Below are 18,819 nucleotides of genomic sequence, written 5' to 3' on the forward strand. Positions count from 1 at the left end.
TACCGGCATTCGTGCCTAATTCGTAATGAAACTTTCACTGGGCAGAATAAAAAATCAGCATGTACTTATGAGCGTATAATTTTATAAAACTAATTCTTAAACACTTCGTAGCTTGTCTTAAACTATTAGATATAGTAAATATCACGTTTTACAAAGCCCAAACGCGGACGTAGTCAACTTGCATGGATGCATCCTGTCCATCATTATGACCCAAGTTCCAGGTAGACTCCCACGCCCAACGACCATTCCAGAAGTCAGTTGCAGCCTGAAAAGTAAATAAAGAATATATTTATGTTTTTTCAAACTAAACAGCAAAAAAAGATTACGAGGAACGAAGGTAGGATAGTTATAGAAAATATATAAATATTTAAGTGTTATCTTACCGTCGGTGATCCGTTCCACCAGGGTTTGGGGCTAGGATTGGAAACTCCATCGGGGAAGAATCCATTGGTGCCACCAACAGCCACATTCATGATTAGGTAGAACTGAAATCAAGCAACAAATATAACCGAAACATCTTTAAAACACAGTTTAGCATAATAAATGACACAGGTGTTTGACTCCTACTGACCTTTTGGTCGAAGGGCGCCATCTTGCTTCCATATCGCCATGGGTTTTCAATTCTAGGGTTCTGGTTGAAACCAGCATATTCCCAGAAGCCTCCGTTGCCAGGAGTAGCACGGCCAGTTTCGATGTCATCAATGCTAAACCTAATGAAATCTGTGGGTAAAATAAAGTAAGGTTATTTATTGACTTTCACAGTTAAGTCCACTTTCAAGTCTAAAGAACAATTAATAGTTCTAAATGGTAGCTATTCAGACACGTAAAAATTCATTCATATGTATGATACTGTTGTCTGATCAAGGATGTTTTAATTTCATTTACCTGGGGTCCATTCCAATTGATAACGATGGAAGTTGCTATTGTATCCGTTGGTGTTTCTTCTGATCCAGTGAGCGCGCTCCCAGCCGTTCATTTCGGGGTAGGGACCGTAATGAAGGGTGGAGCCGGCTTCCTGAAAGAGTTTTATTATACATTAATTTAAAAACAAAATTGTGTATTTATTTATTATCTTTGTATCTTAATTTTTTTTATCACGTCGTCTAAAGATGTCTTATATGATAAAATGGCTTGGTAGTTAATTAATACAATATAATTACGTGTGTGCCGATGTGAACTCCGTTGAATAACATGTTGCGGTTGCCTCGGGACTCAACGATGTCGATTTCTCCGGAAGACGGCCAAGTTCCGTAGCTGTTGTAAGCAGGCATCATCCAGATAGCTGTTGAGACGTGTATATTATTTATTATATGATTTTTTAAGTTGATGTTTTTATAAGATTTCATACTTTTGCATTCTTTGACATTATGATTTGAGTAAATTTTTCAAGTTAAAAAGTTGATTACCTGGCCATAGCCAGTCTCCAGCAGGCATCTTAGCGCGTACTTCAACGCGTCCGTAGCGGAAGTTGAAGGAGTTTACCGTTCGGAGGCGTGCGCTCTTCACTGGGTTCAGTACATTGGACGGAGAACCGGTACGTTCGCAGCCCCACCATTTAGGGTTAGTGCACCTGAAAAATATCGTTTAAATGAAGGGTTGGTTAATCAACGACAATAATGTAGTAAAGGATATAAGAAATGGACTGTTTACAACGCTGCAATAAGCTAAGTCATTTACTCTGATTACTTTCGAAGGTCAACAATAATTAGGTATCGGTGACAAAGATATCAGATTGTAGCTCTAAATCCTATTGTATATTTGTATGGCAACAAAATTATCGTACATTAATCGATAATAATGTAAGTTATGTCTAGCCCGTTCTAAGCAAAATTTATGCAGGTGTATGTGTATACCTATGAAAAATAAAAAGAAAGCATTCTTACTTGTCAGCTGGTGCTCCACCATCAATGTTCAAAACTCCATTATATAGGAAAGGTTCACCGAACTGATCCGAAGTCATGGACGGACGGATGAACAGGCGGCCGCTGTGTACGAATGAGTTCGAGCGGTTGTTGCTGTAGTACTGGAACTCCCAGTTCTGTAATATTTGCAGTTAATTAGTTCACAAGAAAAGAGGTAATGTATCTATGAAAAATAGGTGCTGATACTAACACCACCACCGCCGAGTGTGTTTTCGTGCTCCCATTTCTCGAGGTCGAACTCATTAAATTCGTCGCTGAAGATCAAAGCCCCGGAGCAGACGGTAGCAGGCGCATGAGTACCACTGACGGTCGTTACACTGGGGGTGCAAGCTGCCCCCAGCGAAGCAATCGCTAGTACTCCCACTAGAATGGACCACATCTCTGCAAAAAATGACCAAGTCATCAAACAAATTTCTTCAAATGCAAATATGTTTAATTTTATTACTTGTTTAATTGTTTTACAGATACTTATTTAAAAAAAACTTAAAAAAAACATTTGATTTGAAATAGGGACAAATTAAGTAGGTACTCACCGGCTTACGATGCGAAAACAAACTGTACCAAAATCAAAATTAATGTTGAATTTATATTAATCATATTCGATCTCAATACTTTGATAACAAAGTAGTTGGAAAAATCGATAGGCTGAGGCGTCACTATAGGACACTACGAATAACACTTTAAGGTATATATGTTACTGTATAAGCCCGAACTGTGGTAAATCCTAAGATTTTCCGGTAAAACCTAAGATTTACCAACTCTCAATGGTAAAAGTCCGAACAAGTCAGAGTTTAAAAACTGTTACGATATATAAAAAAATCCTTCTTCATAACTATGTTTATAACTGTTTCACGGTATAATTATATACCGAGACATAGTTATAAAGAAGGAGTTTTGGGCAAAGCGACATGGGCAGGTTAGGTTAGAAGGCTAAGGTGGGAGCGAGCGAAGCGAAGCTCCCACCTTAGCCTTCGTGATTATTTTTTTTAAACCACCCAGTAGGAGGAGCCCCGCGAAGCGGAGCTCCGGCGACATCTCGGCATCATCAAGTGAATATAGGTAAAAGTTCGAAATAAAAGAATTTTTCGGACTTTTACCATTGAGAGTTGGTAAATCTTAGGTTATACCGGAAAATCTTAGGATTGACCACCGTTCGGGCTTTTACAGTAACATATACATAATAATATATTTGTTTTCAGTATCGTACAAAACATTTGCCGTATCTCTGAGTAAAACGTAAAATTATATTATTAAAATACCAGTAAATAAACAGATACGAAACACACGGATTACAATAGGTGCATTTTGAACATAGCATACCTATGGGAAAATCCTGAATAATAATAGATTTGCTTAACATTTATCGTAGTTTGGTACGTTGGCTTTTTCGGTACCGTGCAGAATAAATGTAACGAGAGGATTTTTTTCTATATGCTCCATTTCTAAACATAATATAATCGTTGTATCTTCAGCTTAAGTTTTAATCACCGAATTGTATAATAATGAGCATTATCTAGGTAGGTAACTAATATGTAATGTATAGGTAGTATCTGCGTATTTATAATCTAATTATGGAATACGGATACATACTATAATAGATTGGAAAAAGTATATTTCTCAATATTTTCCACTTGGTTGAACACCTAAATAAGTTTACTTGTTGCTTGTTACCCTTTCCGTTTTACTTACCTCTATGTTTTCGTTGTAGGTATACAATGAAAATAACAGATGATTAACATAATATTTTATTAGAAAGATATATATTTGAAGAAAAAATACAAATTATGCGCTTAATTAACACATAATATTTATAAAGCCCACACACGGACATAGTCAACTTGCAGTGAAGCATCTTCACCATTATTTTGCTTTAAATTCCACGTTGGCTCCCATCCACTGCGACCCTTCCAGAAGTCAGCCATGGCCTGTTCAAACAAAAGCGAAAATGTATTATTTTAAACGTAGTTACTTAGTTAGATTGCGAGTACTTATGATGACAATGAATTTGCCACTTAAGCCCTTAACTATTAAGGTCGATTAACTTTGTATTTGGTCTTACCGATGGGGATGTGTTTTTCCATGGCTTGGGGGTGGGATTTGTTGCTATGTCGGGGAAATAGCCAGTGGTGCCTCCCACAGCTAAGTTCAAGATGATGTAGAACTGAAAATGATTGCAATATTATTTAAAAGAGATAGTAAGTTTCATTGCCTAGATTTGATACAGTCGAAAATGGAGTCTGTAAAAGTGAGTCGGAAAATATTGTAGACTGGTGCAGACAACTATTACCTATCTGCATAATATCATGCTCTAAGATTAACATTATAGGCGCTGATATAATTTTTATTTACCTGCTGATCGAACGGTGCCATCTTGGATCCAGGTGGCCAGGGATTTTTCTCCTGTGCGCTAAAACCACCGTGTTGCCAGAAACCTCCCTGACCAGGAGTAACACGGCCAATTTCAGCATCGTCGATACTGAATTTGATGTAATCTGCGCAGAAACAAAATCAAATAAGAAAATATGCCGTCTCATCTTCCAAGGACGGCCGGTGCTTCTGGAGCTGCTGCTGCGGCTGCCGAAGACCTCAAGCGGCGCAAATACAGAAGTCTTGTTGGTGACTATGTGTTTGAGCCGTTTGGGGTCGAGACGCTGGGACCATGGGGCCCGAGCGCCCACTTACTTTACAAAGACATCGCCAAACGCCTCGTCGACAGTTCCCGTGACCAGAATGCTGGCATTTTCTTGGGACAAAGGTTAAGCATTGCCATACAACGTGGCAATGCTGCCAGCATTCTGGGAACGTTCCCGATAGACAGCGATGTGGAGGAGTATTACGACGCGTAGCGCGCTTCCTTTCTTTTATATTCTTAATTTTTGTTTATATATTTGTTTTTTTATCGTTAATGTGTATATATAGTTTTAATTTTAATAATTTAATGTAAATATTTAGTTAAGTTCTGTACTGTATAATATGTTATGTTTCTTAATTATGTGACAATAAATTCTTTATTAACAAAATTAAAAAAAAAAAAAAAAAAAAAAAAAAAAAAAAAGGAAATATGTTAATTATTTCCTTTAAAAAATAGATTTTATTCTCTGGAATTCATGTTATTTGCAATTTAATTAAGTTATTTGACCGCAGACATTTCTAATGCAGTTTTATATTACCTGTAGTCCATTCCAACTGGTACCGATGGAAGTCGCTGTTATAACCATTGGGATTTTTCTTGGCCCAATGAGTTTTTTGAAAGCCGTTCACTCCAGGCTTCGGCCCATAATGAAGGGTTGAGGCGGCCTCCTACGATCATTGAATATTATTACATTACGAAATACGTTTTGGCATAATGAGTTTACTTTGGAATGAATATACATTATGTTTATAATATTATTATTTATGTATATAATACGATTATTTACCTGTGTGCCAATGTTGTTGCCATTAATCATTAAATTACGGTTTCCTCGCGTCTCCATCACGTCAATTTCTCCAGAGGCGGGCCAGGTGCCATATGTGTCTTTAGCCGGCAGCAACCAGATGGCTGTCAAAGATATAAAATGGGTAAGATTTAAGTTTATAAAACAGACTAGTTCATTGTATAGTTAGTGGTACTATATACTAACTTATAGGAACTGTTTTAACATCTTAATCTTTTTATGTGTTATGTTTTTAAGGTAAGTTAGGTTTGCCGGTTCTTGAAGAAATTAGTAGACATAATTATTTAGTTTTTACCTGGCCATAACCAGTCGCCGGCGGGCATTTTTGCGCGGACTTCAAGGCGTCCATAACGGAAGTTGAAGGTATTCACCGTATGAATACGCGCGCTCTTGATTGGGTTTATAATGTTGGTCGGTGTGCCTGTGCGTTCACAACCCCAAAAATTTGGGTTTGTGCATCTAAAAATAAATTTAATAGGTAAGGTATATTAAATATAACATGTTAGGTAAAATTGTTGAAACTTATAAACGTTTGAAATATTTAATTAAGTAAGTCGGTATACTCATATACTGAGCTTTAACAGTAATAATAACAGAAATACAAAATTATGCTGGAAACGTTTAGCTGAGTAAATTGATACTTGACCGTTAAGGTAATTTTTCATTCGTATTTATACTGTTACTGTTACCTTGGAATAAAATATCTATAAGACTTACAATAAAATGAACTTACCGGTTATCTGGATCGCCACCCTGAATATTCAAGGTTCCGTGATATAGGAAATCCTCACCGAACTGATCTGCAGTCATTGACGGTCGGATGTACAGGCGGCCATTTTGTACGAAAGAGTTAGTGCGATTATTGTTGTAGTACTGGAACTCCCAGTTCTGAAATGTGAGGAGAGGTGTTTTATTAATAAAAAGATCCAATTTTGTCAGGTTTAGTAACCAAGTAACATATGAATACTAACACCACCACCGCCTAATGTGTTCTCGTGCTTCCATTTTCCGAAATCAAAGTTATCAAACTCGTCTTGAAAGATCATAGCCCCGGAGCAGACTTGGCCAGGTGCCTTAGAGCCACTGACGGTCGTCACACTAGGTTTGCAAGCGGCGCCCAGGGACGCGAGCGTCAAAACACCTATCAGTAGGCACCACATCCCTGAAGAAAGGAAAAATACAAGAATGATAATTATTATTGAATTGAAATATCAAATTTAAAGTTACGATTTACTTTAAGTTTATAATGGAATGACTTTTGTTTAGTTACTCTACAAACTAAATATCTAAGTCGTTACGAGTATATATTATAATGTACATGCTGCAGTTCTTGAATTTAATTAGTTTATATCAAAACGTAAGTAACACTCACTAGTTTTTATACCACACAAAACTGTACAATAGAACAATTTGTTCCCATTTACATCAATCTTAGTGGCTGTTGTCAGCTCTCAGTTAATACTGGACTGATCTGCGACGATGGTGTCAATTTATTGTCACTCTTAATACCTACTTTCTGTAGGCACAACGTGTGATGAAGCGGAAAAAGTGGCGTTGACTAATAATATGGTTGTTGTTTTCCTTTAGTTTTATTTTCCAGATCTCTAGCCCTTGAGTTCGTTGCGCAGTGTCAGGGGTAGCAGATTTGATTCCCCAAGACAATGAAATGACACAGAAGAAAATGAAATCTGACATTTGTATAATGAACAATCGTTGTTGATCTATCTGTGCCCAATACATTCATTTAGACGTTCTTAAAAAAATTGAATTACGATTTCCTGAGAATTCCCATTCTTCCTATCTCTATCCCTATATTATATCATTCACAAATCGACTGACAACAGGAGTTAATTAGGCTGGCATTTGTTAATTACTGTAAAAAATGGCTTGTAAATACTTGGTAGAGAGGTGATAGCCGAGTGGTTTAAGCATTCACCTCCATTGCTGAACATTGGAAACTTCGTACCTTCGAACTTGAGGCAACAACACAGCAATAACTTTTCTTAGATTTAAGTTTAGATTGGTATTTAGAAATATTGAACTCGTACTTACGGTGAAAAAAAACATCGTGAGGAAAGAAAACTTCCATGCCTAAGAGATCTTTAATACGGCTTTGTCTTTAACACTCACTTGGCCAGCAGCGTGGTGGACTCAGGGCCTGAACTCTTCCAACAGCGAGACTTTAAATGGTTTATCATTCAAAATTTATATTGTCACATAAGGTAAAGTGACTAATTATAAGCACTTAAGTTAAAATAATAATTTACAATCCACTAACATTTTTATTAGTCTGATCTATTTTTTTTTCGCGTAGTGGAAACTAAATAAATAGTTTGCATACCTTCACTAAGTATATGTGCTTAAAATGTTTAATTATAATGGACCCAGGCGCCAGTTTTTGGCACCTTCATATGTGCATAATGTTTCTATCTATTTTTAACACGGACCAAAATCCATTTAATCCCAAGATTCATATTAATATGTGCATAAAGTTCCTATCTATTTTCAACGTAGGCCAAAAACCGTGTTATCCCAAGATTGCAGCTGCAGCTTTAAAGTCATGAAATATGACTGGCTGCAACATTTTGACATAAATAACACAACGAAGATTTAGTTCCGTTTAATAATCAAATAGCCAGCAATATAAGTACCATAATCATACTTAAAGAACTTTTAATTTTCTAAAGAAAAATGACCAATGTCACTGTTCTATTTCATGTAACAATTAATTACATTATTCATCAGTTAACATAACACGGTTAACCATAGACAGGAAATCTAGTGCATTTTCCCAAGGAGTCAAACACGGCCTGGGAATTCATAATAAACAATGCGAGGTTTCGTTTTCCTGTATAAAACGTGACTGATAAGGAAAAGTAACGCAGAATGTCGGATTTCATCTAACACAAAGAAATTGTTTTGTTGCAAAAGTTTGTAATAAGGTGGCGCAGCGAAAGTATTCTATTGGAATTTTAGGAATATTTTTCAGTGGTTTATAAAGACAGATTCTTAAAAACGTCTTCACCTCAGATCTTGCACAGCATTAGACTTCTTTAGTAGACCCTACTTGTTCACTTGAGATCTGTACGTTAGGCTGCTATTTATACAGTCTGTTCTCATTTAAAGACCTAGACCATAGTTGTTCATTATAATGGTAAGCTGTAATTTAGTTAAGTTAGTAGTCAAGTTATTCCAAAACACGGCATACTTTACACAGTCTTACATAGTTATAATCACTGGTGAGGGAACAGAAATCTGTTGAGAAAACGTGCCTATTTCTATAGTAAATCGCAAATCAGGACCATGTATTACAACACTTCTGAGTTCCTACATTAGATCATCTCTAATAAACTGACTGTTCTTGCCTCAGCATACAAAATGTTATCACTTATCCCTTTCAGGCGTTTAGGGTTGATTTTAGAAAAAAAGCTAAATATAAATAAAATCTGTAGTTGGTTGCTTACGATACGACTGAAAAACAACTATCAACATTACAAACTGACAACTAAAACAAATATTAATTAAATATTTGTTTAACAGTTTTATGTTTGACAAAAACGAATAAGTATAATTTATCTATTTAGCTATTGAACAAGCTAATACCAGCCGTGTTTCGTTTCATAGTTAAAAAAATACGGTGCCAATACTTAAAAATGGTCTAAAATAGGTTATTTTTCCCTATGTTATCGTCTTACTAACAGAAATAAAGGAAAACCGTGGACAGAGACTGAAAGGCAATTGTTTTACACAAATGTTAATATCGGCACCTCCGATACGGGTTTAGTACAATATCTATTGTATATATGCCTTTAGAAATACTGCATACTTTGTGAAGTTACAGATACATTTTCCTTATCCTATATCGTATACTTACTCGGAAAACAAAATAACAGCCTGATTTTAGAATAACTAACAATATCTAGGTATATCTTTAATAGAATGTTGTCTCTATGTCGTGCGTGGTATTTTATAATTTGTATAAATAATTAAATATCTATACATCTCGGTTGTTTTATCATATTTATGTGCAGATATAAAAAAAATAAGTATTTAGGTACTTTATTTAAGTTTAATGAGTAAAATGATATTATTTATACATATACTATATACATTTTATTAACATAACATTTATAAAGCCCAAACACGGACGTAGTCAACTTGCAGTGAAGCATCTTCACCATTATTTTTCTTTAAGTTCCATGTTGGCTCCCATCCATTACGACCCTTCCAGAAGTCAGTTAAAGCCTGTGAAAAAAAGAGAAGAGAATTGGGTATAACTCTGGATTTATTGCCATTTATATATTATTTCGGGACTGGTTGTACTTTGTGTCCGTTGTTTGTATGTTTGTAAAAGTCCCCGAGACACAAAAGCAATTCTGGAGTTGTCTTTAAAAAAAAAAATAGAGAGGTTATTTCGCTTTAAATTCGTCTTACCGTTGGTGATTTGTTTGACCATGGCTTGGGAGCAGGATTTGTTGCTCCATCAGGGAAATATCCATTGGTGCCTCCAACGGCTAGGTTCAAAATGATGTAGAACTGAAAGTTGATAGAATATTGGTTAAAAACCGGGGGTGAACTCTAGCCTATATTTTTATTTCATTTTTGTAGCTACATAATGCCTCGATATTACTGCTTTCTTAACAAGTATGTACGTGTATTTTTTTACAATTATCATTATATCTAGTTACTTCGGTACTGATTGTATTAATTCTTATTTTATTTACTTTCTGATCGAACGGTGCCATCTTGGTTCCATATCGCCAGGGGTTCTCGAACTGAGAGTTGAAACCACCGTGTTCCCAGAAGCCGCCTTTACCAGGAGTAACACGACCAACTTCGGCATCGTCGATGCTGAACTTAAGGTAATCTGTGTAAAGTATAGAACAAAACTAATATATAAAGACGAAACTGCACATTTGGCGCTGTGGTTTAAGCGGTCACCTCGCCGCAACAACCGTAGCGCCGCGTGTGGTGGGTTCGAATCCCACCCGGGACAAATCTTTGTGTGATGATCACGAGTATTTGTTCTGAGCCTGGTTGTCAATTTATCTAAGTATATATTTAGACGTATGTTTATCAACTATTTGGTTACCATAGTACAAGCTCTACTCAGTTTGGAATCAAATGATCGTGTGTAAGTTGTACAATAATTATTATAAAAACGAGGAACAAGTGAAATTAGATTACCTGTAGTCCATTCTAACTGATATCGATGGAAGTCGCTGTTATAACCGTGAGGGTTCTTCGTGGTCCAGTGTGCACGTTCCCAGCCGTTCAGTCCAGGGTAAGGCCCATAATGGAGGGTAGATCCAGCCTCCTAAGTTGACGCATATTGATTAAATTCCAAATCCATATTTATCATAACATGTATAAAATAATGTAATTATGTATTATTATTTACCTGTGTCCCCATGTTTTTGCCGTTGGACACTAAATTAAGATTACCACGCGACTCTACTACATCAATTTCTCCAGAAGCGGGCCAGGTCCCATAGTTTTCGTAAGTAGGCAACAACCAGATAGCTGTCAAAAATATGAAATTAATGAGATTTATGGTTTGAATATGTTTAACATACATGAACGTAGATCTGATGTTTGATTTAAGTTAAATAGAGTCACTGCCGACCAGCTTCTACATATGTGTAAAAGTTACTTTTAATAAATATATTTGTATATTTTATAGGTGTGAGTAATTGACTGCATATTCAGTTTTTACCTGGCCATAACCAATCGCCGGTGGGCATTTTCGCACGGACTTCAAGGCGCCCATAACGGAAATTGAAGGAATTCACCGTACGAAGACGTGCGCTTTTCACTGGGTTCAAAATGTTCGCCGCGGTGCCTGTGCGTTCACAACCCCACCATTTTCGATTAGTACACCTGAAAAAAAATATTTGAAAGGACATTCACAAATTGTATTCATCGTTGTTGACAAGAAAATCGGTATTTTGCAAAATTATGAACTTCCTTAGACTGTTTCCATATTTTTATTTGGTATGCAGTTATTTAGATTTTTACTCCACTGTTAGATTTTTATTCTTCTTTATTTAGACTATAATCAGAGTTTTATTTGGTAGTAATTAGGTGGTCTTACTGGTCAGCTGGAGCTCCACCATCAATATTCAAGACTCCGTGAGATAGGAAAGGTTCACCGAGCTGATCTGCAGTCAAAGACGGACGGATGAACAGGCGGCCACTATGTACGAATGAGTTAGTGCGATTGTTGTTGTAGTACTGGAACTCCCAGTTCTGCAACAATAATAACAATATTTGTGTATCAAACCACTGCAACTTTTAGAGAATAAGTAGTAGAAGTGAATACTAACACCACCGCCGCCTAATGTGTTCTCGTGCTGCCATTTTTCGAAATCGAATTCGTCAAACTCATCCTTAAAGATTAAAGCGCCGGAGCAGATTTTGGCGGGTGCATGAGTGCCGCTGACGGTCGTCACACTGGGAGTGCAAGCGGCGCCGAGGGACGCGATCGTCAATACACCTATTAGTAAGCACCACATCTCTGAAAGAAAGAAAATTTTAATGATAATTACACCGAAGTTAATTATTTTATTCAACGTGTACAGAAACCTGAGCTTTTACATTATAAATTGTGAATAGGAAGTAAGTAGGAACAATATATCAAAAAAGAAACTTGTGTATGTATAAGTAGCTACACAAGGTACTCAGCTGTACTTACCGCTTTACAATACTAAACTGTAATGTGTAGAGTCAATCAAATGCTGCCATTTATATCAATCTCAGTCACTGTTTGGCTCTCAGTTAAAACTGTATTGTTTTGCGAGGTCCGTGTCAATTTATTTTCATTGTTATTATGATTCTTCCCGTACAATTTACGAAGGAACACACTGTTAATAAGTATGTTATAAATTATGTTATTGTTATTTTCCTTCAGATCCGTGTTCCAATGCTAAGACGATGTATGTCGTCGAGCGAACGTATAACATATCTCTGTTGACAACTATCTGATAACCACTTTGCAGAACCAATGTGCATTACAATGCTTTTATCCTATAATTATGGTGATTAATACGTTACATGGAAGCAGCAATGTATTGCATAGTGTAAGGCTATCAAATTGACGTACACTAGTTGTCAACTAATATATACAGGAGGCTGTGTGGCCTGTGCTCGGTGACCAACGACTTTCGATGTTGTCTTTTAAAAAGTCTTTATGATAAATTTGCCCTGAAAATGAACAACATTTTTACTTTTGTTGTTTCTTGGTGCCGATGCATTTGTAAATTATTACATAGTTACGTAATTACCAGATCAATAACTAATATAGACTCGAAGTAGGGAAAAAACGTCTTAAGAATTATAAATCGAGTCGTGGGTTCGAATTTAGGCTCGAATCCCACACGAGACAAATATTTATGTGATGAGCCAAACGTTTGTATAGGAATAGTCCTGTCTGTTTTGTTATGATGAAAAAAGATGTTCATTAGACCCATTTCCTAGTATGTAGTAGATAATAACACTAAACGGCAACAGTACAAGTGGTAGCAGGTAGTATGTATATACGTATGAAGGCCTGTTTAACTTTTTGCTACTAAGTTATCAAAGGAAATATTTTTTAATAATTGATTTAGGATACTTTGGTTTGTATAAAACTGTAAACGGTGAAGTATAATATATACCATAATAGAAAAACATAAGTCTATATCTATCGTTTTACAATAAGTCAGAAATTTATAATGATATTACTATGAAAACTTGTGTCCCAATTTACTCGTATATATCTAGGTACTTACATTGAATAATAAGTTTTCCCAAGGAACTGGAGGATACTGAGTGATCTGAATTCTGCTTTTCCTATTATTAATGTTGGTATGTCTAATAAACGTGATTTAATTAGTTGCATGTAAAAATACACAACAGCATTTTAAAAAGCCTGAAATTAGTAACCACAAAAAATATAATTGTGTTATTGTTATTGTCTAACGGTTTATAAGGAAAAGGGAAAACCGTTGACGCAGACTGAAAAACAATTAAGTTGACTGTACGTTGCTACCTGATTATGTTAGTCATTAGATTATATAACTTCCCAGCCAATTTGAGATGATAAACAATAGACATGTCCAGGTACTAAGAGGAGTGTTCATGTTTTTATACTTTGAGAGACCTAAAATATTAATTATACCTACTAATCTGCTGTAGCGAAAATAAACTGACTTCTAATCTAGAGAATTTCAAAACGGATAACACTAAACTGATTTTCGTTGATATCTAATTTACCACCGCTTACTGGTTTAAATCTTATTTTGTCGTAATCATCGTGACTTCATTGAATGACTAGGTAACTATGGTATAATAAACGAAATACGCTAAACCGTTGTATGGCTATTTAAACTCTTTTGTTCGGTGGTTTTCACGATTTTGAAAACGACCATCGACGATAATTCGACAATTTCTTAGAATGCTAAATGTCAATGTCAATATGGGTGCCTTTTAAAAATATTGCAATTACATTCAAACCACTAATTTAGTTCAATAAAAATGGAAAAAATTTCAAGTGACAAATTTTCGGATATTAAAAATTAGTGCAATGTTAAGAAATGCCACGGATGAATGGTAAGTTAGGGTAGGTAGGGCAGGTAACGATTCGCACTGTATTATTTTGTTCGTACATATTATGCTTACCACAATAATATCACTGTTTCAGATGGCTGTTTCATTTAAATTACTTGAGCGACAATTATGTCCGGTAGTATCACGAATTATACGTGATTCTACAGAGAACTACAATATATTTTGCTTAATTAAACGATTACCAATTCAGTCTCAGACCCAAGCGATTACGGTGCACAGTTTCTCTCAGATGTGTAATCATTTTCCTACATTATATAGACAATTGGAGCCTCCGAGATATGACTGCGGTGACAGTAAACTTCTTCATAAATCAGAAAGCTCTCACAGATTCGTGAAGGGCCTACCTAAATCATTTTCCTTTAAAAGGAAACCAATCCGGGACGACAAGTCAAAGAACGAAAAAAGAAGAGTACCCAAATTAATATTGGTTCAAAATCCCTTTACCTGGTTAATGATTAAAATCGACTTTAGTGTACTGAGAAACATATGGGATCCAACTTTTCAAGAAAAGGAATTTAAATACGGGACTAAACAGGTAAATAGTTTTTGTATTGGTAGGGAGTGGTTCTACTTTGCAGGTATTAGATGGCTCTTTCGGTTTAGATAAATTATATAATCTACTGAGATCAATTACAAAAATACACTACGGCCGAAAATGATTACACTTATACCAAAACACTCCTTGAAGTTAAAATTTTAATTCAAACCCACCATGAAGTTATAGTCCTGAGTTAGTCCCCAAAGTTAAAGTGGAGAATCAATGACGGAATACGATCTGAACTTAAAAGTTAAATATCTCGAAACTACGTCTGTGTGGGTTGGATCGTTTCCGTTTAACTATGGCCAATTGGAATAATATGAATAGGAGGTCAGTAGAATTACTTACCTTTTGATTGTTACTTGACCTTTAAAATCTTGATTTTTCAATCAGTTTTAATCAAATAATATAACACAAAAAGTTTTGTTTATTAATTGACTGTGTTATACAGTCCAGCATCTACTTAATAAGGTTTATTTCAGGCTATATCACGAATAACTCAAGTGATCAGTTCCGGTCATTACACGGAACTAAACGGCTTGTTGACTAAAGCGGCCCGTTTAAGTTTGATGCGAGAATTGGAGCGTAATTGGGGAGAAAAACAACGTTCTTTGTTGGCGTTAAACCTTGAAGATATACAAATTTCATCTCCCAGGAAGGTTTATTTTATACGGATTGCCGGTGTGTATTATTTCAGTTACTTACTTACCTCCTTAGTAATCATTACTTTTCATGGATCCTCGTCGTACCTGGTTTTTATAATGACGTCAATTCGAAGAACATTTGCATCCAAAATGGAATATTTTAAAATTCTAATAGATAAGATAACAACGTTTTTATATACTGCGGTATCTGCGTAGGCGAACTTGCACAAAGAGAAGGCGGAACTTCTTTGAGCAGTGTATGATCGGCAGTCACCCTAAAAGTGATTTCATGTTAAAAACATCATAGTTCAATTTAGTTGCATGGCTTATTATATATGTACATATAAGCTATTGCATTAATCAATTCAGACCTCCATTAAGTAATTACATTGGATGTAAGCCAATTTCACGTAAAAAAGCATTCAGGATATTTTTTCTGTTTAATAGACACAGGTGCTAATGAAAACAACATGTAGGTAGGTAATAACGGCTCTAAATATAAAAGTAGGTCTACGATAGTCTACATATTATCTTGAGCATAATTGATTATTTAAATCTGTATTAAGTACAGGAGTTCTTGCAGACAAACTATGCATATCTTAATCATTAAGCTGATAACATCGGTCATCGACCACACCTGTAGTGATAGGTTGAAAAATATGATAAAAATTATCGAATAACAAGTCATAATAAATTACACTTTTTTAGTTTAATCTCGCAGGAATAACTATCTAATATACTCTAGGGTGTAGATTTCAGTGTTTTTATTTCAAAAAGTTACCTTTTTAATAAGTTCGTCTCCTTCAGTTTACGATACCTTTTATTCTGATTTCGTATCTTGAATTTTCAACCTTAATAATAAGTAATTTAATATTTTATGAGTGGTTTTACGATAGACGTTTGCAAATGCGCAGATTATACGGTCGTGTTTCTATAGCAACAGCTGTCAAGTTTTATATAAACAAGCGAGGGAAAGAGAGATTGCATCGACAATATAGTCCATTGAAATGTTACATGAGTTTTACATTTATTAGAGGACGCAATTTTATTTTTGGATCATGTAGGGGGGGTCAATAGAAGCTTAACTTGAAGTTTGTGGGGTCGCCACTCTTGTCCCCCGGCCGCCATCTTGGAAAAGGGGGTGGAAACACTTTTTTCGCTATATCTCGGAAACTATGCGTCTTAAAATAAATTTGTAAAAGCATAATTTGTAGCAATTTATTTTACCTACATATATGTTAAATAACTTTTTGCCCTAAATCAACAATTGAAGAAGTTATAAGCAAAAATGTGAATTTTTTTTTATAAAAAATTTCTTTCCGAACCCGGTCTACTTCGAACCGCTGTAACTGAATTTCTAATTAATGAAATTTAAAAAAGTCATAGGGAAAATTTTTCTTCAAAAAATACTCTATAAGATTGGTCTTTGGTAATTTTTTTAGATATATAAATCAGCTTAGCCTTTTTTCCAAACTATGTTGGAGTCGGCTTTCAGTCTCACCAGTTGCAGCTGAATACCAGTGTTTTACATGGAGCGACTGCCTATCTGACCTCCACAACCCAAGTACCTGGGCTATAACACGATACCCTTCAGTAAAACTGGGTGTCAGATTTTCTAGCTTCTGACTACTTTTAACAACTGTCAAATATCTTCGAAAATGACATCCGGGACCCACAATTTAACGTGCCTTCCGAAACACAGAGGAACTCGATATGTGTACATTGGTCACCCATCTACAGAACAACCACGGCAAGCGTAGCTTAACCTCAGAGATCGATCCGCGCGGCTGTCGTCAAAAAAAGTTACAGAGCGAAGAAGAAAATGTTTGTAAAAAAAAAACACTTTTTTGCTTATAACTTCTTTAATTGTCAATTTAGGGTAAAAATTTTTTAAACATTTTTGTAGACAAAATAATTTGCTACAAATTATGCTTTTACAATTTTATTGTAAGACGCATAGTTTCCAAGATATAGCGAAAAAAGTGATTCCACCCCTTTTCCAAGATGGCGGCCGGGGGACAAGAGTAGCGACCCCACAAACTTCAAGTTAAGCTTCTATTAACCCCCCCTACATGTTCCAAAAATAAAATTGCGTCCTCTAAGAAATGCAATATTCGACCCTCAAATTGTAACATTTCAATGGACTAATACGAATACCTACCAATGGAAACATATCAGTGGCTAATCTTATAATTATTTAAAGAAGTTATTTTCTGCTGTGGGGCAAATCCCTTCTACTATCGACGATCGACAACCGGCTAGCAATAGAAAAATTATATGTGGTTGATTTGCGTCCGTTCGGTTGCCATAATAAACTAATTTATTATAGTTTTGTCTGTAAAAAATGGCGTTACTGTAATTCTAATGAAGGATTACAATTCTACTTTTATGTGAAAATGAGACAGGATAATACTGTTACTGTAGTGTTATTGATGACCACAACAAGATGAATAAGTTTATTTCCTACTCACGAAATAAAGGATATTTTTAATTTGAACGTTAAAAGTCGGTCCCGGTTGTTGTCTACTAAGATAACAGTCGTTAAGCCACGTCAAAGGCCTCTTGGGCGGCTTGAACAACTTTGACACTAGGTTGACCACTAACCATACGACAAACAAACAGTTTTAACTTACTAATTAGCTGCATGGCAAAGAAACAGCGAGCTCAATTAATTATTAGTAGGTATACTTATTACACAGCTTCCTGTTGACATAAGTGGTTAGTTGAAATTGCACTAACTATTATTATAGGAATAAATATTATTTAATACTTAATTAATAGGTAAGTAAATAATTGATATATGTACGTATATATTTATTGTTGTTAGGAATAGAGTTATTACTCAGGTTGTTGTTATACTATGGAATATACCATATTCTAGTCAAACGTAACTTTGACTTCTGATTTATTGCAAAGAATACCTATTCAAACACCTGCTTATACTTATTACAGGAATTCAGGTCACCAAACATCTTAATGCTCAAAGTTTAAGTCGTATAACCTAAATGATTGAATTGTTTGTAATACTATTTTTTACAGATAAGAAATTCTGCGACGTTGATATGGCATTTTTGGCGTTGAAATGGGCTCCGATCAATAGTATAGAAGCCCTTATATTCACCGAGATATTTGCAAGGTTTCACCGTGAGTACACACCCCATTGCATACCTGAATGGACAATAGCCTACTTTAAAGTCACCCGTTTTGAAGTATTGCGTCGGTGATTTAATTTGAAATGAACAAATTGAAGAATAAACATAAATTTTACCAATGTGGAGTCTTCTATAAAAAAAGTTTAATTGCATCGATGTAATAAAATTATTTCTTATTTGTGAATCTAAACTGATAAACTGAATGTTCACAAAAAAATTGAAAATACGTAATACTTGTACGTGTACGTAAATAAAGCATTTATTTTTAAAATGTGTTTATTTAGAAGTAAACTGCAACGAGGATAAAATTCAATACGGAAATCATAGCTGTTACTAAAATATTTACACTTTGATATTAGAGAAATTCGTGTTTGTATTTAGATATTTATAACATAGTTCTGCAATAACATAGTTTATAGAATAACTAAATCTGGTGACCTAAGTTTTGAGCGACTTGCTGTCAAACAATAATATGCTGTTGCCCTTCTTTGGTTCTCGTTATTTAGGCTGTACATGGAA

At 35.3% G+C, this 18,819-nt stretch overlaps 4 protein-coding genes across 5 annotated transcripts; 1 reads left to right on the forward strand and 3 right to left on the reverse strand.

The window, feature by feature from the left end:
* Positions 1-62: 62 nt before the first annotated feature.
* On the reverse strand, positions 63-2,484 carry LOC142972935 (beta-1,3-glucan-binding protein-like). Its single transcript, XM_076114394.1, has 9 exons — positions 2,456-2,484; positions 2,113-2,303; positions 1,884-2,038; positions 1,407-1,570; positions 1,161-1,282; positions 886-1,015; positions 572-720; positions 384-485; positions 63-265 (listed from the first exon to the last, which is right to left on the reverse strand). The coding sequence occupies exons 2-9, from the start codon at positions 2,299-2,301 to the stop codon at positions 149-151; spliced, it is 1,128 nt and encodes a 375-aa protein (XP_075970509.1). The 5' UTR covers positions 2,302-2,303; positions 2,456-2,484; the 3' UTR covers positions 63-148.
* Positions 2,485-3,653: 1,169 nt separating this feature from the next.
* Positions 3,654-7,527, reverse strand: LOC142972931 (beta-1,3-glucan-binding protein-like). Of its 2 annotated transcripts, none has more exons than XM_076114390.1 (9): positions 7,490-7,527; positions 6,331-6,521; positions 6,093-6,247; positions 5,655-5,818; positions 5,342-5,463; positions 5,093-5,222; positions 4,272-4,414; positions 3,982-4,083; positions 3,654-3,847 (listed from the first exon to the last, which is right to left on the reverse strand). In XM_076114390.1, the coding sequence occupies exons 2-9, from the start codon at positions 6,517-6,519 to the stop codon at positions 3,731-3,733; spliced, it is 1,122 nt and encodes a 373-aa protein (XP_075970505.1). In that variant the 5' UTR covers positions 6,520-6,521; positions 7,490-7,527; the 3' UTR covers positions 3,654-3,730. The 2 variants fall into 2 exon arrangements, with proteins under 2 accessions (XP_075970505.1, XP_075970504.1); XM_076114389.1 differs by lacking the exon at positions 7,490-7,527 and adding an exon at positions 6,732-7,000.
* Positions 7,528-9,333: 1,806 nt separating this feature from the next.
* Positions 9,334-16,053, reverse strand: LOC142972936 (beta-1,3-glucan-binding protein-like). The gene is made up of 12 exons (XM_076114395.1): positions 15,930-16,053; positions 15,214-15,423; positions 13,129-13,268; positions 12,054-12,562; positions 11,686-11,876; positions 11,454-11,608; positions 11,076-11,239; positions 10,761-10,882; positions 10,547-10,676; positions 10,084-10,226; positions 9,794-9,895; positions 9,334-9,604 (listed from the first exon to the last, which is right to left on the reverse strand). Exons 5-12 carry the CDS (start codon positions 11,872-11,874, stop codon positions 9,488-9,490), a joined length of 1,122 nt encoding a protein of 373 aa, XP_075970510.1. The 5' UTR covers positions 11,875-11,876; positions 12,054-12,562; positions 13,129-13,268; positions 15,214-15,423; positions 15,930-16,053; the 3' UTR covers positions 9,334-9,487.
* LOC142972938 (uncharacterized) lies at positions 13,777-18,571 on the forward strand. The gene is made up of 4 exons (XM_076114396.1): positions 13,777-13,948; positions 14,040-14,501; positions 14,987-15,185; positions 18,188-18,571. The coding sequence occupies exons 1-4, from the start codon at positions 13,946-13,948 to the stop codon at positions 18,370-18,372; spliced, it is 849 nt and encodes a 282-aa protein (XP_075970511.1). The 5' UTR covers positions 13,777-13,945; the 3' UTR covers positions 18,373-18,571.
* Positions 18,572-18,819: the final 248 nt, after the last annotated feature.

The sequence above is a fragment of the Anticarsia gemmatalis genome, chromosome 5, assembly GCF_050436995.1.
Source record: "Anticarsia gemmatalis isolate Benzon Research Colony breed Stoneville strain chromosome 5, ilAntGemm2 primary, whole genome shotgun sequence".
In the NCBI taxonomy this organism is placed as follows: domain Eukaryota; kingdom Metazoa; phylum Arthropoda; class Insecta; order Lepidoptera; family Erebidae; genus Anticarsia; species Anticarsia gemmatalis.